Source organism: Leptopilina boulardi, unplaced genomic scaffold (genome assembly GCF_019393585.1).
Source record: "Leptopilina boulardi isolate dan_hultmark-lab unplaced genomic scaffold, ZJU_Lbou_2.1 LbouV2_352, whole genome shotgun sequence".
Taxonomy (NCBI): Eukaryota; Metazoa; Arthropoda; class Insecta; order Hymenoptera; family Figitidae; genus Leptopilina; species Leptopilina boulardi.
The window spans coordinates 1,507,306-1,532,991 of record NW_026137921.1 but is presented as its reverse complement, the minus strand read 5'-3'; the positions used below and the strand labels follow the sequence as shown (position 1 = coordinate 1,532,991).

Here is a 25,686-nt window from a genome sequence, read left to right as displayed (position 1 = left end):
CATTGAATTTTTGGGCTGGGGCGATTGAAAAAGAATCTCTCATATATATATATATATATATATATATATATATAACGAGGAACGGCTGTTAGGTGCGAAAATTATAAATTGTAATATATTTCGTTGAATTAATTATTTATAATGTACTTTGGAAATTTTTAGAAAATGTGAGATTAGATATGACATAAGTAATTTATAATAATTAATTCTACAAAATATTTCACTTTCCGCAAATAAAAGTTCTTCCTCATTAATGACGCTGAAGTTACCAACGTTGATTCGACGAATCAACGAACGAATTTTTCGTTTTCAGTTTAGTTTAAAGGCTAAGAACCAATTTTTTTAAATTGAAACTTCTTTATTCTGGTCCCAAATACATCTTTAAACAATAAAAATCCTCAACTAAGGCGGGGAAATATTCAATCTTAGAAAAAAAAAATTCTTTTCGTCGATTCAACGTTGGTAACTTCAGTGTCATCCTCATTATACATTTTAAACTTTTACACAAAATCGCAGATCAATTCATTTAATATTTCAAGAGTAAAGTTCACAGTTTTCCTAAAAGTATCAAATTGAGACCAAAAATTGCATCAAATCTTTGCAACGTTTTGATGCACATAAGTTATATCAAAAGGAGATCGTTTTGTGTATCATTTTTAGAAATGATACACGAAACGGTCTCATTTTTTGATGCAAAAAATTTAATCAATTTATATCAATCATGGCCGAATTGAATCGACTCAAAATTAAAGGAATTTTTTTCAGATATTTTGGTAATAGTACAATTGCGGAGACGATTTCACTGTTTAATTTGAAAATGAAAATAACAGAAAATCAAAGACAATGTGCAATTCGATAATTAAAAAGTGACAGCTTATAAACATAACCTAAAATGCATGAGAAAAAATTTGTCGATAAAATCAATATAGCCGAGCTTTTTAGAAGGTAGATGGCAGTTTTGTTTTTTATAAAAACGATTCAGAAAAAATTTAAAGAAAGAAAATAGATGAGTGCTGCCATCTACTTTCTAAAAAGCTCGGCTATATTGATTTTATCGACAAATTTTTTCTCATGCATTTTAGGTTATGTTTATAAGCTGTCACTTTTTAATTATCGAATTGCACATTGTCTTTGATTTTCTGTTATTTTCATTTTCAAATTAAATAGTGAAATGGTCTCCGCAATTGTACTATTACCAAAATATCTGAAAAAAATTCGTTTAATTTTGAGTCGATTCAATTCGGCCATGATTGATATAAATTGATTAAATTTTTTGCATCAAAAAATGAGACCGTTTCGTGTATCATTTCTAAAAATGATACACAAAACGATCTCTTTTTGATATAACTTATGTGCATCAAAACGTTGCAATAGAAAAAGATACAACCAAGTTTACTGTGTTCCCGACAAAATTAACATTGTAGACCTAACAATCACAAGTTGTTAAAACCGTTTTTCTCAAAACTATAGATTTATGACACTTCTAACTTTGAATCTCTATAATTTCGTAAAATTTTCACCTACAGTGATCTAAAATCTCTCAAAAAGTTCGAAATTTAATCAAGAATATTCTCATATAGTGTCAAAGTTGTCATTTTTTCATGCAGATGACCACAATATTTATATAAGAAATGTATTCCTTTTTTTAAAAAAAAAATAAATATATATATATATTTGAATGAACTCTAGCATAAAATTTTCACGTAAAAATATTCTACTAAAATTTTATATATGAAAACTTGAATAGAAGTGTACCAATAGAAATTTATTTCTCTAAAATTTATTCAGAGTCTATAAAACCAGAGCGATAAAGAGGGCTGAAAACGATAAAAGTTCAATGAATAAAAGAGATGTGAAAAAAATGAATTGTATATATAGAAAATTGAAGTTAATAATATATATTCTAATTTTTATAAAATTCTGGTATTCTATTTAATATTTTTGATGTTACACATTTTCTGCGTGAGAGAATATTTTAAAACAACATAACATAAAAAACCAAATGTTATCCCGCAGAATCTTTGTCTTTTATGGCAGTTAGGAGTTAGATATCTTTATTTTGAGAATGTAGAAAAAGAAATCCCTCGTCAGGGAATAACTTTTGTAGAAGCCCAATCGTATCTCTGAAATGTTACAGTAAGCAGAATTTTTGTCTAGCTGACAGAAGCCATGAGCTTATCTCGTTCGCAACTTTCTAATAAAAAAAAAAAAAAAAATTAGAGTGACAGTTAAATTGCTCTTGGTGCGTAAAAATTCTCACTGGATAACTTATCAGGTATGATAAATGAGATATTACATATTATAATTATCATCAACAGCAAACAATGCTTTTTGCTTTTCGCAAAATTTGATAAAGAATTTTAAGAAAGTTCACAAGAAAATTTAAAAAAAGACGATTATTATATTACGTTATATACACATAAATTACAAAATAAAATATTTTATAATAATAAAAAAAAATGTACACAATAAAACGAGTTATACCAAGATATATAATAAATTTTAAAAAAATTTAAAAATAACTCTCTTCAAGTTTAAATCAAAAACAGTTATACAGAAAAAACTTGAACTCATTTTTGATGTACCTTATTTTGAGTTTAGTATCGAATTGAGTAAACGACAAACTTCAAATTAGTAAAAATAATCATGATTGGAATTTTAGCTAGGTTAGCATTATTTGCAAAGTGATTTTAAATGACATTTATTTTGCGAATATTTCAACAAAATACGGGAAAGATTTTCTTTACCCATACGAATAATGAGTGATATTTAACTAAAATTATTATTTATTTCAATAATAATAAATTTCTTAAGTTTTCAAATTTAGCGCTATTAAGGTAAACGTACACAATTACGGCCTAGTACGTTATTACGTGCTATTTCATTATACTAATTGAAATAAGAAATTGATAAAATGTTTCAACAAGTGAAAAATTGCAACACAAACTTTGCTATTTATTAGATCAATATTCTGTGTTTTAATTGCATCTATTTTGTTTATGTATTGAAAATAAAAGTTTTTGTCAGTCAGTCGACGACTGAGCTTTGTGCAATACAATATACTTTAAGTGACAGCTAGGACTGAAGGTGATCTTCGTAAGGATATTAAAAGTGAAGTGTGTTTATTTTTTAATTTATTTTTTAATTTGTTGATTAATTATGATCTATTTAAATTATATTTTCTATTGGTGAATTATTTTTGAAAGTTTTCTTTATATAAAAATACTTTTTTAAATAGACGGAATTATGTTCGCTCTTCTCACACGAAGTACATTATTCCGTTTGAAACACGTAAATAGGGAATTACATTGTTTTATATTATACTTATTTTAATGAATCTAATAAGAATATTAAATGTGTTTACATTTTTTAACAAAAAATGAAATTATAAATAAACAAATGAGGTAATTGCGTACTAGTATTTTATTAACCATATTTGAAATATTTTATTAGAAATTATATGAACGGAATAGGTTCAAAACATTTTATACATACATTCATTATTCCGTGCTATACGCCGTATTTAAGTTTAAGTAAAATGGAAAAAGAGTTTGTTCACAATTCTTTAATTTTAAACTTATTAATTATCATTTCAAGAGGCAAATTTTTAAAAGTATCGTTTTTTATAAGAATTATTAGGTATTGTCACGAAAATAATTCAAGCAAAATGTGAAAAAATATCATTTAAAAATTAATCAAATGAGTGGGACAAACTGGCGCTGGCTTGATAGGGACGATATCCTCATCTACGATGCTCAAGATGTTTTAAAAAAACTGAATCCTCTAGTATTATTTGATGACCGTAAAGTATATATGTTTAATGATTTATAATATTATTTCAAAACAAGTTAATGACCAAAGCGAGTAACCAAAGAAGAAAAATAATGACTGAATATTACAAAAATTATCATTTGAATAAACATTATTTTATTTGACATCTGTGTAAAAAATTCCCTTTTAAACACAATCTTAAACTAATTTTAAGATTATGTTATTAATATTCTTATAAGAATAATTATTATCAAACAAATTGATATTTTATATATAAGTATGTGTGAAAACCTGGAATATGCCGCAATTATGGACAAGTTGGAACGGAATTAGTTACATGACAATATTTTTAAAACGGAATTACATACAATTGAAAGGATTTAAAATATGTTAAAAAATAATATAAATTTAGTTTTTGAACAGATATATAAAATGAAAAATTGAAAATGATTGATTAATTTTTACAATACAATTGTTTTCTTAAACTTTAAGTTACTTGATAAAATAAGAAAAATAAAATTCTCAGGAAGGGCCTTAACATGCCGTAATTGTGTACATTTACCTTATTTAAGTTGGCAGTACCGTTCCTCCTGTCAAAACGCATGTTTTTACTTTTCTAACCTAAAAACTTATTTCACTTTATTACGCGATTACAAGCGCAGTTTTCAATCAAAATGATCAAATCTAGTTTGTTATTTAAGTTTGGTAATTATTATATTTTGTGCATTTGTGCAAAATTATTCTTTATTTCAAACAATATTTTCCTTTTTTTGTATTTTCAAAATGGATCTTGACAGTATCATTTTGATACATTTTAGCGTAGTTTCAAATTGAAATGAAAAATTTCATTTTTTGTGAACAACGTCCCAGTGGGCACGTCTAAAAGACGTTTTTTTTTTGTCCGCGGACATCCTGGGACTTTGATGATAATATCTCGAAGACATCATAAAGACATACATAGGACTTCTTTAAGACGTTCTATGTCTGGCTGGAAGACATCTAAAAGACATCCGAAATGGACGTCTAAAAAACGTCCTAAAGGCGTCTTTAGGACTTATAAATTTTTTTTCTTCAGAATATTTTTTAAGTTTTTTTTTAAAACACATTAATTATCATCTTACTTAAATTTTGACTTTAATTTGATTTTTGTTTTATTTGTACACGCTTATACAGAAATCAGGAATGAAAAAATCCTGCTGGACCTGGGATCGAACCCGCAATACGTTGGGTTGAAACTCTATGCCTTAAGCGTCTAAGCCATCGGAGACAGATAAAATACTTTACAAAGTTTACGAACTTATTTGTCAATGAAATGAATCGAACTTAAAAAATTTCTATAACATTTATCTTAAACAGTTTTGATGTTTACGTTGAACTTAGAAAATAAAATATAAAAGTTATTTTTATGAAAAATTTTTTATTTTCAAAATCTGAAAAAGACGTTTTTTAGACATGATAAAGACAACTTTATGAACAATTAATTTTTCAATTAATTGTATACTAATTATTATTATTGTTAATTACAGAGATCACTTGAACACTATGAAGTCTGACTGTACTGTCAGGTGTTGAGTCGCACATATAGGATCTATACTAGGCTTACTCAAGAAGGTATAATCTGACTCGGTTTTACTAAAATAGGTCATTCTGGGATTAAGTAGAAGCGCATCTTTACAAATGTGAGAATCGTTAAGAATCGAGAATACACGGAGAAAAAAAGGAAAAACGAATAAAGTAACTTTTATTACTTTAAAAGTAAAACCTGAACTGTCCGCAGTTTTTGGCAATTTTTATTTCAGAAATAGTAAAATTTACTTCTGAAATAGTAAAAATTACTATTTCTGGAGTAAAAATTGATACAAACTGCGGACAGTTCCGCTTTTACTTTTAAAGTAGTAAAAGTTACTATATTCGTTTTTCCATTTTTCTCCGTGTACTCTTGAAGATAAACAATACTAATATTAATCCGTATATTAATAAGCAGGTATATTTCATTATTTTGCCAAATATCTATAACATGCAACAAAGAAAAACAAATTCTTCATTTGAGAGGAAAATTCCTCTTCTAAAATACTCTACAATTTTTGTACAATTTGTATCAAAGATATTATTCTTAAACTAATACTATTTCCTCTCATTTAAAGAGAATAAACCAATTTTTATTAAAATCCATTTATTTTATTCCGAGATAAGAATTTTTTAATTACACGCTGTAAAAAAAACTTCAATTTTTTATAACTCATAGAATAATTTTAATTTAAAAAAAAAATCCTTTGAATCGTTTAATAAACTCATAATAACGTCTTCATTTCATATATATTATGAAATGAATACAGTAAAATCGAAAATTTTCTATTACACTTCAAGAATTTTGACCCAATTTAGAATATAATTAATTTGTAAATTAATTATTCTAAATTACGAAATACGAAAAATCGAAAGTCTATGAAATCTTCTACAACCATTAAAAATATATTTAAATAATTTAATAATTTAGATAATTAATTCTTTCTTTTTGAATAAAAAAAACTATTAAAAAGGGTTTTCTAAATTAAATAAAATAATAAATGTATTACCTAAATTAAATTTAAAAAAAAGAATATGAAAAATAAAATTTAAAAGAAAAAAATGGAAAATTTTTGAAAAATAAACAAGATGACGAATAAGTAGGCACCCAATTAAAAATAATAAAATTATGTTTAATAAAGAAAGTAAATAATGACAATAATAAAGCCACGAAAACAAAAAAAACTTATGAGTCTGGAAACGACCTCTGATCTCAAAATGGACAAAATGCTCGTTCCCTCTCATTCAATGCATTTATAAAAGACCCCGAGCACTATATAGTTTTCCGTGAGAGTATCATAAATTCTATATTGTACGGTGGACAATCTGCCGCTTATGTATATATATATATATATATATATATATATAACACTGATGCATTCCTTTGTCCTTTTAAATCCACTTTTCTTCTTACTCTATGTTCCACCATTTAATACTATTTCCCTTTTAAATTTGCTAAAATAACTTTTGGCGTTAATTCACTTTTTAAATTGCATTTCCCTTGTTTGCGATATATTCTTGCTGCAGTGATAAACTATGCGCACAGTAGTGCTATTTAGATTTTTTTTAAATTGCATATATTTTTAAAATCATTTTGTATTACATATATATCTCTGCAGCAGTAGTATAATTATATAATTGATTTAAACCAGTCAAATATATTTTACCGATTACTACGATAAAATAGATTTAATTTTATTTTTTAGTAAAAATTTTACTAATTTTTTAAAGTGAAATAATACTTATTTTCACTGTAAAATCTTTACTGAAAGGCTCCACTTACTAAATTCCAACTATTTCATCACTTAAATTTTATTCACATTCAAATTTAATGAAAAACAATATTTTGTAAAAATTTAATATTTAAGAAGGATGATGACCGTAACATAACCTCAAATAAAAAAAGATTTTCAAACTATGATTTTAACGCAAAAAACTAAAACATAATCGAAATTAATTTTTTATTAATTTTGAAAGATTTGATTTATAAACTTTTAAAAAAAAATTATGTTAATTAAAAATCTTGAGTCAAATAATAATGATTTTTGTACTTATTTTACTTTTTGAAAAATTGTCTACAATAGTAAATTTTCCAATGTTGGTATTTTCTTCAAAAATTATAAGCAAATCAAATTATTTTTATTAAACAATTTTTAAACCACATATTTTTAACAACATATTGAAAAAATAACGATTATAAAGAATGTTTCATGGAGTAAAATAAGATGTTATTTATAAAAATTGAATAAAAATTCTGAATTTTTCTTTGAGGGGAAAGAAAAAAAATTAAAATGTAAAAAAAATCATTATTTAACGAAAGATTTTTACTGAATATGTGACGCGCTCAGAAGAAAGGAACCTTAGAAGCAAACGAATTGTAGGTTATGTTTACGTTAATTTTACCTTGATTAAAAGTTTCTTTTTATTTATATAAAATGAGAATCAGTTTTTATTGAATATTTTGGAAGTAATAAAGACTTAAATATCAATAATTAGTATTGAAAATTGATTCTCTGTGGGTATTTTCACTTGAAAATTTTAAAACATAACCTACAATTTTTTTGCTTCTAAGGTCCCTTTCTTCAGAGCGCGTCACATATAATTTTTTCTGAAATGTGTATATAACAAATGTGTATATCTTCCAAAATTTATTGTAATTAATTTTTATTATATTTTTGTTTGCGTAAAAAATTATTTTTTATTTTGGAGTTATGTTACGGTCACCATCTTCCTTAAATTTTGTAAAGTTTTCTCTGACTGCTGCACAACTCTTACAGAAAATTTATATATATATTTATAGTCAACTCCATACTAGAGCAATATTAGTAGAAGTTATGAAATACATTATTTCCACTCATTTCTCTTTCAAAGAGCATAATTATTATCTTTTAAACCGTAAAGATAAGCTAGTTTTAGCAAAAGTCTTTAGGAAAAATAAATGTCCTTAACTTCCTAGAGAAGCAAAGTAAAGTTTCTTTACCAAAAAGATGTAAAACTTTATGAGTTGACTTTTGTCAGAAACCTAAATAAAATGTTAATCAGAATTTTTTTGATTACTATTTCTGAAGTGCAATTAAGTAATTTCATTTTGATTTTCACATTAACTTTGAATTGCACTTTTATTTTCACTTTCACTTTGATTTTGACTGAAATTTCCAACTGCAAAATGAAATTATAATATAAGAGGTGCACTAACTTATTAAATTAAATATGATTTTACTGCTGTTCACAAATAGGTTCATTTTTGTTCACAAATAGATTCAATGAGAAACTCAGCGTTCACAAATAGGGACAATAACCTCAATTCATAAAAACGCTTTAATTTTTTATATTTTGTCGATAAAACTTCTCTCAAAGTCACTTTACTTTTGCTTTAAAAAATAAAGTAACTTTTTCTGATAAAAAATTTTTTTAAATAAAATACCATAAAATAGGCTTTATTTACTATTTAGTGTAGTAAAATTTTTAGTAGTCCACAAATTGGGTCATTTACCTTATTTAATTTTAATAATTTACGAGTATAAACAATTGCGATTTCTGCTAGTTGACGTGCAGACGACATTGCGCACGCAGCATTCTCCTGTCACCAGCTGACGTGATTCGTGGACTAAATTGGCTACGTGAGAATGCTGCGTGCGCAATGTCGTCTGCACGTCAACTAGCAGAAATCACAATTGTTTATACTCGTAAATTATTAAAATTAAATAAGTTAAACTTGCATTTACAATTGGATTCCTTTGGAACATTAAAGAAAACACAGGTAAGATCATTTTAGCGTTTAAGTGATTGAATTTTAGATTGTCGCGTGAAATTTATTCAATTATTATTTAATAATTTTTTTAGTTGTAAAATTATAAAAAATTGTTCGGAAAGAGATTTATTCCTCTCATTTTCCTTGACATTTTAAAAAAAAGTAGACCTCAATCCGATTATTAGAACGGAAGATATATCAGTTTAAAATTTTTTGTTATTGACAGTAGGTATAACGGTAACTTTTATACTTTTTATTTATTATTATTATTATTATTATTATTATTATTATTATTATTATTATTATTATTATTATTATTATTATTATAAAATATTAATAATTGTTAAAAAAAAATTTTCAATCATTTCAAATAATATAACCCGAAGCATTCTTATAATGTACAAGAGAAGATTTCAAAGACTTTGAAAGGTCATTCAAGAAAATGGAAGATGGTCACCTCTATAAGTGGATTTGCCTCACTGTGGTCTGAAAAGCCAAATAGACTAAAAAAAAAAAAAAAAAAATAGAAAAAAATTGTCACCCTGTTGCTTTCGGAAGCTTGCATTATTTCGTTATCCTTTTTGTAGCTTATTCGTCGAAGTCTTCCGACATCGTTTTCATCGACCGAGTGTATCGACCTCGTTCTGCACTTTCTGACACAACAGTAACAAGATTACAGCTTTATACTATATATAGATATATTGGTCGCAGATTCAAGGTGGAGGTAACGATTCGTTGCAATTTCTTTCTAGATAGACGTTTAATTAAAGATCGAAGTTTAAAATGAAAAAGTCAGAAAATGCCCGGAATGACAAATAATCAAACTGCGAACGCGGAAATATAGTAATTTTCCTTTTGAGCTTTCTTTTATATATATTTGAGAAAATGTCAAAAGTTTTTACGAAAATTAAATTTTATACTTTTTCAATTTTATATGCCCATTTTTCTGTTCATTCATTATTATTTGATCTTCAATTAAAGTTTTATTCCATCAATGTCAATTACATGAAAGTGTATATAACTTTCTTGTTCTCTAATAAAAGCTCCGATTAAGACATATAAGCTATATTAGTTTTGAAAAAGAAAATTGACTTCTTATTACTTCTTTTTCTTCTAATATCAAGTCTTTATATATGAGGCAAAATTAAAAAAGAAAATTCTTAGATTGATCTGCAATTTGCATATTACATTTAGTACTACACCAAAAAAAAAAATCTCAAATTTAGAAAATATACTTGTGTACTATATTTTAGAATATTTTATACTTAAATTCAGCACGTAATATATTCTTAGTTTTTAGTAAAGGATATTCTAAACATTTAGAATATATATTACTAAGTATATTAAGAATATATTCTAATTTTAAGAATATTATATACTGAATTTAAGTATAAAATATTCTAAGCTATTTGTCATAATAATTTTTGAGCCGAATTTTTATTTGTTCGAATTAGTATTTTGCAGAATTTTCATCAAACCAATTTTATATATTATAGAATTTTTATTTGTGCCAATTTTTATTTGCTCGAATTTTCATTTAACATAATAGGCATTTTAAAGAATTTTTATTGGGTAGAATTTCATTGTACAAAATTTTCTTTCAGATTAATTTTCATTTGTTCGAATTATTATTTGATATAATTTCCATACAACTGATTTTTCATACTACAAAATTTTTATTTAGCGGCAAAATCATTTAACAGAATTTCTAATTGATAGAATTTTCATTTGTCCGAAATTGCAAATGACCGAAACAAACAATCGACAGAAAGATTTCGGCGCGATTTTTAAAATCAACCAGTCACAATTTTATGGATAATTTTTGATTGGTTGATATTAAAAATCGCGCCGAAATCTTTCTATCGATTGTTTGTTTCGGTCATTTGCAATTTCGGACAAATGAAAATTCTATCAATTAGAAATTCTGTTAAATGATTTTGCCGCCAAGTAAAAATTTTGTAGCATGAAAAATCGGTTATATGGAAATTATATCAAATAATAATTCGAACAAATGAAAATTCATCTGAAAGAAAATTCTATGCAATAAAATTCTACCCAATAAAAATTCTTTAAAATGCCTATTATGTTAAATGAAAATTCAAGCAAATAAAAATTGGCACAAATAAAAATTCTGTGAAGTGAATTTTCGGTTATATAAAAATTCTGTAATATAAACAATCGTTTTGTTAAAAATTCTGCAAAATACTAATTCGAACAAATAAAAATTCGGCTCAAAAATAATAATGACAAATGAAATTCCATAAAAGGAAAATTCTAACTGATGATTTTTAGAACATATTCATGCGTCCTAAATTTTGGTGAAATGTGTATACAATAATTATAATTTTTTAAAAACTTCAATATTCACATTTTTGCATTGGATTACTTGAGAAATTTTGCCCCATTTATATGTCGATTCTTAATATATTTTAACTTGTTATATATTGTTAAAAAGTATATAAATTTATATTTAAAATTAGAATTCTTTTTTATTGGACACTTTTTACTGGAATAATGTAGAATTTTTCTATTTATGAAAAGTCGATTTAAGAATATCTATAAGTAACAGTTGAAACTTATACACATAACAAGTTAACTTTTTTTCCCCTGTTTTTCCGGACTTCCATAAAATGCAACTGCGAAATCGTGACGTGTTTAATAAAGAACATCTTTCTCGTAAACAGTACATCATAAACTTAAGAAAATTAAAGGAAAATATTCAGACAGCATCTACCATCTGAATATTTTTAATATATTCTTTTTTCACCTCTTGCAAGTTATTATACGAAAATAGGTAAAAAAAAAATACAAAATTAATTTGTAATGCTAATATAAAAAATAATAGATTTTCATAATATTGAAATACTTTAGTACGTAATTTTTTTTTTTAATTGAAATCAGTCTATACGTAAACAAAGTAAAAAGAAGGAAAAAAATGTTCATAATTTTCTAAAATATTAGTTGAGAATCAAGTATCTTGCTAATTTAAAAAATTTAATTCAAATTCTCTTATTTTGTGATGAAACAAATTTGCATTAATGCCACACATCTCTGTAAGTTAATTATCTATTAAATTTTTATACTATATTTACGTATGAGCCAAAAGTTTTTGAACGTTCAAATGAACAAAAAATTTTTTTTGTAACTTCTTTAAGTACGAATTTTATTACACTAGCGCCTCCGTCGACCACTTCGCGGTCGACTACGTTGCTTCCATGCTCCAATTCTTAATTTCAAAATATTGAATTTAAGTTGATTTTCAAATTTTTTAATTAATGAAAATAATAATTTACCTTCTAAAATAATTTCCAACTTGAATAATATATATTATATAATTAATTTTAAATAATCAATTCAATTTTTATGCAATTAATTTGTAATTATATTTTCTATTCATGAAAAATTGTTTAATATTTTTATATTTTCAAAAAAAAAATGTATCTCCAACTTCAATTAAATCAATTTTTAAATTGAATAGGGGAATAGTGTCAGGGTTGAACACAGTTTTGGTTTTTTGTTTATAAATATTTTGTTTAGATAAATTCAGTCAATTGTGGTATATAGGTGGAAAGATCTACAAAAGAGGAACACTTTTGCTGTGGACCGTAAATTGATTGGTCCAAAATTAAAAAAGTTATAAACATTTAAAAAAAAAAAATCTAGTCAGGGTTGGACTTTTCAGTCAGGGTTGGACACTTTGAAAATCGAAAGGCATTATTGGTAAAAACGTAAAATAACATTTGTAATGTTTTTTATTCTTATTTTTTCATGTTTATCTTTACTTATTGTTTACAAATTGTAAAGCTTCATGGGTTCAAAAAAGGAATGAACTCAAATTACAAAAAATAACGCTTTATTGTTCCAAATAACTCAATGAAATGATGAACAAAATTTATACAATTTAAGTATTATTTTTCTAATATCTTTGGCACAATTTTGCACTGAAATATCAATAAAATAAAATTTATTTGTATATTTATTTATAAATTGGGTCAAATTCATAATTAATATCGGTGTCTAACCCTAACTGTATAAAGTGTCCAACCCTAACTAGAAGCATCATTATCGAATTGTGCTAACCATAACCAGACATGTGTCGCGATTCGATTTTTCACTTTTTTTCTTCTTAAATTATGTACCCCACAATACATTCAATAAGCTTATTTTGCCGAATTCTTGCTTTTTTTTACACATTTTTTAGGTTTATTCACAAGTCAAACAAAACTTTTTTTGTCTCTTCGATTGCACCGAAGTCACAGGAGACGCTACTTTTGATTCTCCAAAAATGTAATGCCACAAAAAGTTAGGTTACACTACTAGAAGATTCGTCACGTACGCACACAGGTGGCGCTAGTGTTCTTATTTAAAAAAAGCCAAGTGTCCAACCCTGACAAGTGTCCAACCCTGACACTATTCCTCTAATAATTCACGTTAAAAATTGTTGAACCATAAAATTAATTTATTTTTTTTCATTTTCAACTTGTAAAAAGAACAGTTGTTCATTTTTTCTTTTTTTTACAAAAAACTGACTATTGATTCATTTTGAAATTTTGTGAGCTATTTATTCAATTGTTAAATCAAACTTAATGATTAATATTCATAATTATTCGCACGCAAAATTAACGAAAAAATTATATTTCAATTTATTTATATTTTAAAAATTTTATTTAATGAAATTACTATTTTGAAAAAATTTAAATTATTACAGTTATTTTGTTAATTCATTTGTGATAGGAAGAGTAATAATAATTTTGATATTATCTTTTTAATGACAAATGAACAAAAACGCAATATATTAACTTATATTGAAATGAGTAATTTTTCATTTCAATCTGTTGATTTAAAACTATCAATTAATCTAAATAATTTTGACGTGTTCAGAAACAAATAAGCTGATAAATTCAAATAATAGCGCTCATTTTTTATTTATGAAAGAAGCGACTGCAGCTCCACCTATACATTTCTAATCTTGATATACGTTTCGCCTTTCTATTAAGATTTCACATTCTCAATGCTCATTCCTTATTTCGATATTTTTCGAGTTCCTTATTTCGAGATTTATCGAGTTCAGTGCACCACTGTTTTTTTTAAGAAAGGAAAATATTGTTTTAAATATCTAAAAAGAAGTTATTAATTTAATATTTGTTTAATTTACTGTTTTCTTTTATGTTGACATTATAATTTCTAATAATTTATAGATTGAAAAAAATATTTTGTTCATTTGAACGTTCAAAACGTTTAGCTCACTTATTTACGTCGGTGAATTTTACAACGTTTATGATCAACGATTAAAAAAAAAGTATTTTTCACTCAAAAAATAATAAATAATTTTTTGCCTACAAATTTTTTTTCAAAAAATTATATAGATAAAAAATAATAATAATTTACATAAAGAAATATTTTTTCTTATCAATCGTTGATTATAAACGTTACGAACTGCACCGACGTATATTTTGGGGTTTTTCACATAAAAATCAATTTTTGACGAATTTTCATTTTTCGAATAAGCATTTGACAAAATTTCTTTTTAAACAAATTTGTACACTTAATAATTGAAAAAAAATTACGATCATAAAGAATGTTTCACTTGGTTTGCGTTAAAAACCATTTTTTAATTTTGAGGTTATGTTAGGGCCCACATTCTTAAATTTTTATACTATCTATTATTTATCCAAAAACAATTTAGTATTGAAAAAAAATAACTATAAAATTCATAAATAATGTTTAATAATAAATCTAATATTTAAAATAGAATCAAAAGTTACATCAATAGTTGATGTATGAACAAGTGAAAACTAGTGCATAATAATCTCGACTTTTACAATTCTTATATAGTATATAAGATTCTTATGATTCAAAAAAAGTTTTGGTGGCCACAAAGGATGTAGAAAGTCAGGTAGTTTTATAAAGTGTAGAATAATGAAGACTACCAGGGACTCAACCAGTGGGTAGAAGTAATCACTTGCTTCAGGAAAAGGAAAAGAGCAGAAGGGAAGACTCTCACTGGGAAAGAAGTCGTTTGACAAAACTTTGTTCATTTCTGCCAAGAGTGCCAAGTAATTCGAGTTAATCTAACTTCCATCACTCTTTTCTTATTGCACACAGAGACAAAAAAAAAAGAGGGCAAAATGATTCCACTGGCAAATATCAAATAAGTCAAGCGGATTTTTCTATAACTCTTTCATCATTTGATTTACGTATATACAAACAATTTTGATTTTATTATATTTTTGTCTATCACGAATAATATATTATTTTGATTTTGAAGTGTGAAACAAAAGAAAAATTGTATGTATATTATAAAATGAACAATCCAATAAAAAAACTTTTTTGAAGGTAAAGTAACTTGTGTTGCTATTAATCACAACAATCGGAAGTTTTTGAATATTTAAAATTATTATTTTTATCCAAATGATTATTGAAACCACAATTAATCACAAAATAATTATGTAATTGAAATAACAATGGTATGTAGAAATAATAAATATTAAACTGCCGACAACACATAAGCAGGGCTGGGAATGTAAATTACTATATGTGCAATTTACAATAAAAAATCCAAAATGTGACATCTTTTTCGAGGGAGTTTTTTAAAGGTGTTTACACACTTCCACTAGTTTTCGGTATACAAAAAAAAAACAGAAACGATTTTTTGACGGAGATTTTAAAATGATATTATAATATTTCTGAAAAATTGTAATGGAAGAATAAATTAATTTTAATTTTATTATATATTACAATTATAATTTATTCATCATTTTTAATTATACCATTATATTTTTCAGAAATATAATATAATTTTATAAATTCTTCGTCATAAAATCGTATCTATTTTTTTGTATACCCAAAACTAGTGGAAGTGTGTAAACACCTTTAAAAAAAACTCCCTCGAAAAAGATGTCACATTTTGGACTTTTTATTGTAAATTACACATATAGTAATTTACATTTCCAGCCCTGCTTATGAGTCGTCTTCAGTTTAATATTTATTATTTCTATATAACATTATTATTTCAATTACATAATTATTTTATGATTGATTGTGGTTTCAATAATCATTTGGATAAAAAAAATAATTTTAAATATTCAAAAATTTGTGAATCGTAAACTCACCTTTAAAGGCACTCTCACACTTTCTTGGCTGCCTGCCTGCCTGCAGGTTACCATGGCAACGCACGAGTGTGAGTGAGACAGAAAATTTGAATATTCAAATTTTTAAATTTTCTGTCTCGCTCACTCTCATGCGTTGCCATGGTAACCTGCAGTCAGCCAAAAAGGTGTGAGAGTGCCTTAATATGTTGGGGGTCATCCACATATCACGTGATATATTTAGGAATGAGAGAGGGGTAGGTAAACAATCACGGTCCATGGAAAATCACCCAGGAGAGGGAGGGGGTGACAACACTGGTTAGTGTATTCTACTTTATCTTCAAAAAAGTGCGTTTTTATTCGATTGTTTATTTTATACAATTTTTCTTTTGTTTCACATTTCAAAATAAAAAAAAAAGACTCGATGCGAAATAAAATGGTTTTTAATTGAGTGAAACCAGAGCTGGAAAAGTAAAAATGTTCTTCACTCTTTTTTAACGACATAAATGATTAAGAGCACTTTTAAAAAAAATCCAGTATGTAGCCCGTTTAATTGCAATTTACACTAGCAATGTTATTTCACTGATGAAAATTTGGTAAATTAAAAATTACAATAAATTAAATCATGCCAAATAAAATTAAATATATATATGGGACGTTTCACGTTAAGCGGGCCACCCCGATGGCCAAAATTGAGAGCTTCCAAAAAAATCGCTTATACCCAAAAATTATTCATATATATAAGTACTTTCAAAAAATATGTGGCCTTTTGAAAAATCCAATATGGCGGCCCTAATATAACCTACAAATGTGCCTAAAATTAAAAAAAGCGGCCTAAAAGTGCTAATAAAAAGGGATTAAATGAGGAAATCACCTATGTATTGGCGGTAAAATTAGCACTAGGATACATACTTTGTATTCCGCAAGCAATACCGGTAATTTGATATTAATTTTCAGAAAATAAATATGGCGGATCCAATATGGTGGAAAAAAAATTTTAAAATGCATCGGATTTGCTTGACAGTTGTTACTCGGGGGTTTCTGAGGTCGCTGCTGCCGAATCTGATGTTAATTTTCAGAAATTCAAAATGGCGGATCCAATATGGCGGACAAAAATTTTTTTAATTCATCAGATTTCGTTGAAAGTTGTTACTCGGGGGTTTTTGGGGTCGCTGATACCGAATCTATTGTTAATTTTCAGAAATTCAAAATGGCGGATCCAATATGGCGGACAAAATTTTTTTTAATTCATCAGATTTCGTTGAAAGTTGTTACTCGGGGGTTCTTGGGGTCTATTTATTTAGTCAACTATTTATTTAGTCCTGAAAAGGACTGATTGAAATATTTATCTGAAATAAATATTCTGTATTATTAAAAAATCTGCAAAATAAGGGAAAAAAATGTTATAATTCAAAAAGAAAATAGTTTTATAAAACTACTTATTTTAGTCCTAAAAAGGACTGATTCAAATGTGTCCGAAGTCAATATTCAGTGTTTTAAAAAAACAAAGAACAAAAAAAAATTTTTTTATCCTCTGAAAATTAGAAAAAACTGAAATTCGAAACAAACCTACAACGTAGTAGAAATTACGAAGGTATATACACTAAATAATCGTCAATGGTTAACGACGTAAAAAAGAATAGCCACAAAAGCACGTCTATTTAATGTATTGAGGTTCAATGTCAGTTGCGAGATAGAAATGAATACAATCATGATCGACATCTAGCAGACAACAGCGTAAATTAAACAAATGGCGCGCGCAATTTAAACTACATTCGAAACACAAACTTAACGTCAAGATTTAAATAATAATAATAATACATAATAATTGTTGTGGATAAAAATTTCTTTATTTGTTTCCTTTACTTTTTAATACTTTATTTAAATAATTTTCAAGATCTTTTCATATAATGAGTATGAAAATTTAAAACATGTAAACAAATATTGAAATTAACTTAGGCTAAAAAAGAGTCTAATAATATTCATTAAACCAAATATTCGGCAAAATAAATTCACGAAAATTCTTTATTTTTTACATAAATTAATTTTTCAAGGCGCGCCGTAAAAAATTAATAAATATCAATAATAACTTAATTAGATAATTATTAAACCAATTGAGGATGAAGTAATTGATGTTTTTTAATTTTTGCTTCCTCATGGAGGAATTTTCTACACGGGGCAAACTAAGAAAAAATATTTTTTTAACGCACCATATAAAACTTTCTAAAAACCAAAAACCAATATTAGATACTTTATCAACGACACCATAAACCCCCTAGTAACAACTTTCAACCGAATCATTTGATTAAAAAAATTTTTTGTCTGCTATATAGGATCTTCCATTTTGAATTTCTGAAAATTAACAATAGATTCGGTATCAGCGACCCCAAAAACCCCCGAGTAACAACTTTCAACGAAATCTGATGAATTAAAAAAATTTTTGTCCGCCATATTGGATCCGCCATTTTGAATTTCTGAAAATTAACAATAGATTCGGTATCAGCGACCCCAAAAACCCCCGAGTAACAACTTTCAACGAAATCTGATGAATTAAAAAAATTTTTGTCCGCCATATTGGATCCGCCATTTTGAATTGCTGAAAATTAACAATAGATTCGGTATCAGCGACCCCAAAAACCCCCGAGTAACAACTTTCAACGAAATCTGATGAATTAAAAAAATTTTTGTCCGCCATATTGGATCCGCCATTTTGAATTTCTGAAAATTAACATCAGATTCGGCAGCAGCGACCTCAGAAACCCCCGAGTAACAACTTTCAAGCAAATCCGATGCATTTTAAAATTTTTTTTCCACCATATTGGATCCGCCATATTTATTTTCTGAAAATTAATATCAAATTACCGGTATTGCTTGCGGAATACAAAGTATGTATCCTAGTGCTAATTTTACCGCCAATACATAGGTGATTTCCTCATTTAATCCCTTTTTATTAGCACTTTTAGGCCGCTTTTTTTAATTTTAGGCACATTTGTAGGTTATATTAGGGCCGCCATATTGGATTTTTCAAAAGGCCACATATTTTTTGAAAGTACTTATATATATGAATAATTTTTGGGTATAAGCGATTTTTTTGGAAGCTCTCAATTTTGGCCATCGGGGTGGCCCGCTTAACGTGAAACGTCCCATATATATATATATATTTATAACAATTTTAAATGTAAATTTCAATTTATGTTGTAATGTTAATAAGAAAATTCAATCTATCTAAAATTAGTTATCCCTCTCATGTTTCCTAATTTATATAGGTAATGAAGAAAAGTGTAATTATAAATGACAAGTAAATATACTTTACAGAATGATAAATTTAATGCACTAAATCAAGTTGAAAGACATTATAATTATAGACGTCTAATCCACTAGTCCTATAGCAAAACAATAATCTATTGTTAGTCAGATGGATTACAAATGGGCGATGGTACTAATTCGATAAGTACCTTATAAAATATGACAATAAAGGCGAGTAGAAAATATACCATCTTCTTGAAGAACAATATATATTGTTCGTAAATTTTCTGTTAAAATTTTCATTCACTTTTCATATGATATATTATAAACTAAAAATAATTTTCACTTGACCTATATTTTAAATACTTATTTTACATCTGCTATAATATTCACGACATTCACTTCTATATTCAATATTTTCGCAAGAATTAAAGCTATTTGCAAAACATTAAAATAAAAAATAAAAATTTTTCCATTACTAACAGTATCGAATATACAGGATTTAATATATTTCTCTCAACCAATAAACAAGAGTTTAGAAAGCAAAGAAAATATAAATATCATTTACGCGGCCATGTGTAAAAAAAGATATTTTTTAGAACTCTAAAATGAATTAATAATAATTATTGAATAAATTATTTAATTAATTAAATTAAATTAAATTGAAAATTAAACTTAATTAATTAAACTTTTAATTACAATTATTATTAATTAATTATTTATTAATTTTAATAAATTATTTTTCTACGCTTCATCTTAAATAAATATTTTATCATATTTTAAAAGATGTTAAAATATTTCATTTTTTATGTAAAGTAAAAATAATTCCTGTCCTGAAATTATTATAAATTAATTCAGGTTCGAATTTTTATATTATGATAGTGTTGAAAAGAAAATGGAATAGACAAATCAAAACTTAGAGTTCAATCCTATATTTTTCTATTTTTGAGTGAAAAAGCAAATTAATTATTATAAGGGTAAGTCCACGTCAGAAATATCAGAATCTGCAAGTGGTTCTTCGATTTTAATGATACTTGGTAAAATTATAGCTTTATATAAGAGCAATGTGTAAGTAAAAGGAATTTTTAAAATATCTAAAATTGTAGGAGTTATATAACTTTTAATTTTGATACTTCATTTTTTTCTTTCCTTTATATCTCGGTCAATTTTCAACCGATTTTGATGAATCAAAAACGATTTTTTTCAGAAAATTACGTATTTTCAGAAAATTTTAAAATAAAAATAAAATTTTGTTATTTAAATAGAAAAAAGTAAAAAACAAAATTTCTTTTAGATTTTTTTTCAATTTCGACCTCTTTTTTTTAATTTTTAATTTTTTAATAATATTCCTTTTTTATTTTATCTTTAATTTAAAAAAAGTTCATCCTGGAGACTTTTTTAGATCTCGCGATATCGTTCTTTAAATATCCATATCTCAAGAAAACTAGGATCCAGATTTGTGTTTCTACTTTCATTTGTTTTATAATATTATTGTTACAAACTAGAAACTTTCGCGTAATAATGTTTTTATTTTTAAATTACTTGACTAAAACAAGTGAAAATTCAAGCAAATCAATATTTTATTAATAGATTTGAAGCAAAGTTTTTATTTTTTGTAATATTTATAATTTAAAATAAATTGTAATTAAACCTTAACAATGCAACCTGAAATTATAGCTGAAGTTTTTAGCGCTTTCCTTTAGAGGATTCTAAAACAAATAGTTATTCATAACCATAAAAAATTTCATCAAACAAATGAAAGTAATGATAGAAGCAAGTCCTGCGGTTTTCAAATTGATGAAGACTTATAATACTTAAAGGACGATATCACGAGATCTAAAAAAGTCTCCAGGATGAATTTTTTTTTAAATTAAAAATAAAATAAAAAAGGAATATTATTAAAAAATTAAAAACAGAGGTCGAAATTGAAATAAAATCTAAAAGAAATTTTGTTTTTTACCGAGGGGAAATTTACTAGTTAAAAACGTGTACACTTGACTACCGGTATTACACCCTTAAATCGAAGAACCACTTGCAGATTCTGATATTTCTGACGTGGACTTACCAATAATTATAATTTTTCAACTTATGAAAACCCTCGCGGATTGTATGATGCGAATGCTCCACGAAATTAGCGGAGCATTCGTGGAACATGAGGATGAGATTAAAATTTTGTCTCAAATATATAAAAAATTATGAAATATATACACAGGATAAACAAAGTGTTATTTTAACACCAGAATTGGTGATAAATGATTAAAACAATAAGATTTTATGTTTTTTATGATGATTATTGTTAAATAATTATAAAAATTTAATGTTTTTATTAATTTCAATGTATTAAAGTTTATTATGAACATTTGTCGATAAAATCAATATAGCCGCGCTTTTTAGAATGTAGGTGCACGGAGAAAAAGAAAAAGTAATTTTTACTACTTTCAGAGTAAAACTGGACCAACTCGAAGTTTCTGCGCATCTCTGGCAATTTTTACTCCAAAAATAGTAAAATTTATTATTTCTGTAGTAAATTTTACTGTTTCCGTAGTAAGTTTTACTATTTCTAGAGTAAATTTTACTATTTTTGGAGTAAAAATTGCCAGAGATGCGCAGAAACTTCGAGTTGGTCCAGTTTTACTCTGAAAGTAGTAAAAGTTACTTTATAAAAGAAATCTTTTTTCTCCGTGTGGGAGAACTCTTTTTTTCCTTTCCTTAAATATTTCCGGTAATTTTTTAATCAAAATCAATATTATTTTATCAAAAAATTAATATTTTATTCAAAAATATTAATTTAAATAAAATATTAATTATTTTCACCAACATTTTTAATAAAAATCGGACAAGTGCGAGTTACACTCGCACTGAAATCGAGGGTTCCGTACTCGAAGCGAACTTATTTGGTATAAAAACAAATGTTTAAAAAATATGTGTTGTATATGACAACTAATATAAGTGATACAAAAAGGAACAATTTTGTAAAATTCAAGAAAATTGTTCCTCTTCGTATCACTTATATTAGTTGTCATACAACAAATATTTTTTAAACATTTATTTTTATACCAAATAAGTTCGCTTCGAGTACGGAACGCTCGATTTCAGTGCGAGTGTAACTCGCACTTGTCCGATTTTATTTTTTAAAAAATATTTTACTAAAAAAATATAAGAAACATAATTTTATTTCAACTCGCAATATTTTTATTGTATTTACATTTTAAAAATATATTGAATATTAAATTTTATCTTTCTAAGTCAAAAAGAGATAAAACTTAAGATATTGATATAAGGCTAGTAGCTGCTTGTCAAGGAAAAATCGAAAGTTATCTAAAAAATAAAATTTGTTTATTAATTCCAGAAAAATCAACTCCAATCATCCTCGCTATATTTTTTTTGTAATCTACACGTAAAAATACGTCAAAATATATAAATTTGAATCACTGTAGAAAAACTTTTTTCGTTTTTTGCGGAAAAATACATTTTTTTCTGAAATTTATCATTTTTCTTCAAAAATTTGATAAAAATTGATCATCAACTCCAATCGCGCTTACATTTTTTCCCTGTATTTTTCACGCAAAAATTGAGTTTTACAGCAAGTATGAACAGTCTGGATTGAATATTGTGTGCGCTAGGGAGAATAAATCATTTTTTTCGAAATTTTTGATTTTTCCTTGACAACGCTATGTAAATTAATCCGAATCAAGTTCGCTATAATTTTCCTGTAATTTTCACGTAAAAATACGTAAGTGTGTCAAATTTGAGCTCTTTATGTCAAAAGATGTGGCCGCTAGGGGGGGGGGGGGTACATACTCATTTTTAGGTATTTTTCGTAAAAACTCATGGTTTTTCCTTGACAACGCTATGATAATCAACTCCAATCATGCTCGCTATATTTTTTTTGTAATCTACACGTAAAAATACGTTAAAATATATAAATTTAATTTCCTTTAAATAAAATTTTGTTCGTTTTTGGTGGAAAAATACATTTTTTTCCTAAAATTGTCATTTTTTCTTGAAAAACTTGATAAAAAGTTAATCATCAACTCTAATCGTGACCGCTTTTTTTCCCCTGTATTTTTCCCGTAAAAATACATTTGTATACTAAATATCATCTGTCTTGGTTGAATATTGTGTGCGCTAGGGAGAATAAATTATTTTTTTCGAAATTTTTTATTTTTCCTTGACAACGCTATGTAAATTGATCCGAATCAAGTTCGCTATAATTTTCCTGTAATTTTCACGTAAAAATACGTAAGTGTGTCAAATTTGAGCTCTTTATGTCAAAAGATGTGGCCGCTAGGGGGGGGGGGGTACATAGTCATTTTTAGGCATTTTTCGTAAAAATTCATGGTTTTTCCTTGACAACGCTATGTTAATCAATTCCAATCAAGTTCGCTATAATTTTCCTGTAATCTACACGCGAAAATACATATGTGTACTAATTTTCAGCCCTCCAGATAAATTTATGTGGCCGCTAGGGGGGGGGGGTACACGATTTCAAAAAAACCGATATTAATAGGGTTCCGAACCGAGTACGGAACCCTAAAAATTATGAAATATATACACAGGATAAACAAAGTGTTATTTTAACACCAGAATTGGTGATAAATGATTAAAACAATAAGATTTTATGTTTTTTATGATGATTATTGTTAAATAATTATAAAAATTTAATGTTTTTATTAATTTCAATGTATTAAAGTTTATTATGAACATTTGTCGATAAAATCAATATAGCCGCGCTTTTTAGAAGGTAGGTGGCAGAACTCTTTTTTTCCTTTCCTTAAATATTTCCGGTAATTTTTTAATCAAAATCAATATTATTTTATCAAAAAATTAATATTTTATTCAAAAATATTAATTTAAATAAAATATTAATTATTTTCACCAACATTTTTAATAAAAAAGTAAAAAAAAGTAAAAGTATCATAAAACTAACCTAAAAAGTAACATTTTATCAAAAAAAAAAAGTTAAACATAAAAAAATTTTGAATCTTCAAAAAACAGTTTTCAACGTTTTAACTTTTTTTTACTGCCTGTATTTTTTTAATGGAACGATTTTCCTCAATGCACGATAAAATTGTCTGAGAATAGCGTAATTTTGCAATATCGTCCAAAAAAAAAAAAAAAAAACGAAAAAAAGAAAATAACAGTGAATTCTGGCACTAGCCAATGGACATTGGAGGACCAATCCACGCGAAACCCGGCCGGCTCCTAAATATAGAATTATATGCACTCATCGTTATACTCACCGAGTATGAGTAGCAGCAAAACTTGTTGCGGGAGCCAAGCCACCATTGTAGACTCTTCCTCTCGCACATTTATGAATTCAAATCGAGCACCTCCACCGTTTCTCGACTTTACTATCACTATCACCAATGCCCGACGAAACAACATTCACCTAAAAAAATTTTTTTCAATTTTTATCCTCACAGAGTGTCTCTAGTGCATATATATCTAGTTTTGAAATTCAATACTGTTTGGGGTTGATTTGTTTAATAAACGACTGCTGCAATACTTCGATTCTGTATATATAGATATACATATATAGAATTTACCAGTTGATTTAAAAAAAAAAAAAAGAAGAAAAACTAAACAATTCGCTATACACGAAGAGCACACAAACTTTTTTTTCCAATTTAGCACACGCACCACACTTTTTTATTTCCTTTCCGTTTACACTTGAAAATCCCTCGGTTCACTTCTATGACTAACACTCCTTGTCATGAGCAATGCCTCGTATAAAACCGGACATTGGCCTGCACACACATTTTTATATATATGATGATAAATCTTGAAAAATATTTCCAAGTTTTCTATCTGAGGTTTTTATCCATATGTCACATAATAATAGCCAGGCGTGAAGTTGACTTGTGAAAAATTTGTTAAAATTGAAAAAAAAAATTAATATATCTCTTTTAAATTTTAACAGATAAAATTTTATTCTTCTATAAGGTATATTTTTATGCAAAATTTTCTATGATTTTTAAAAATTAAAATTTTTTAAAAAATTGATTTTCAAAGTTTGAGAATTTTGAGGGAAATAGATTTTTATTTTAATCAAATTTTTTGTGATTTTTAAAAGTTTATTTTTAAGTATAGTTTGTCTTAATAAATACTTAAACGATAAATTTATTAATACAAACATCGGGAAACATGAAATTTTATATTTTTGTCGAAGAAAACAACATTTTTTAATTAAAAATTAAATCTGTCTAACAATTCATATTTTTTAAAGTTTTGAGATAAAGATTATTTAATAAATACTTTAAA

The 25,686-nt window shown here is 26.1% G+C and overlaps 1 protein-coding gene across 1 annotated transcript in view; it reads right to left on the bottom strand.

Annotated features, from left to right (window-relative positions):
- LOC127286283 (uncharacterized) overlaps positions 1-25,277 on the bottom strand; it is a 266,689-nt gene extending 241,412 nt beyond the window's left edge. Inside the window, exon 1 of the mRNA XM_051312661.1 lies at positions 24,666-25,277. Within this exon, the coding sequence (XP_051168618.1) occupies positions 24,666-24,810 (145 nt within the window). The 5' untranslated portion in view covers positions 24,811-25,277. The remainder of the gene's footprint in view (positions 1-24,665) is intronic.
- Between the last annotated feature and the right edge of the window lie 409 nt (positions 25,278-25,686).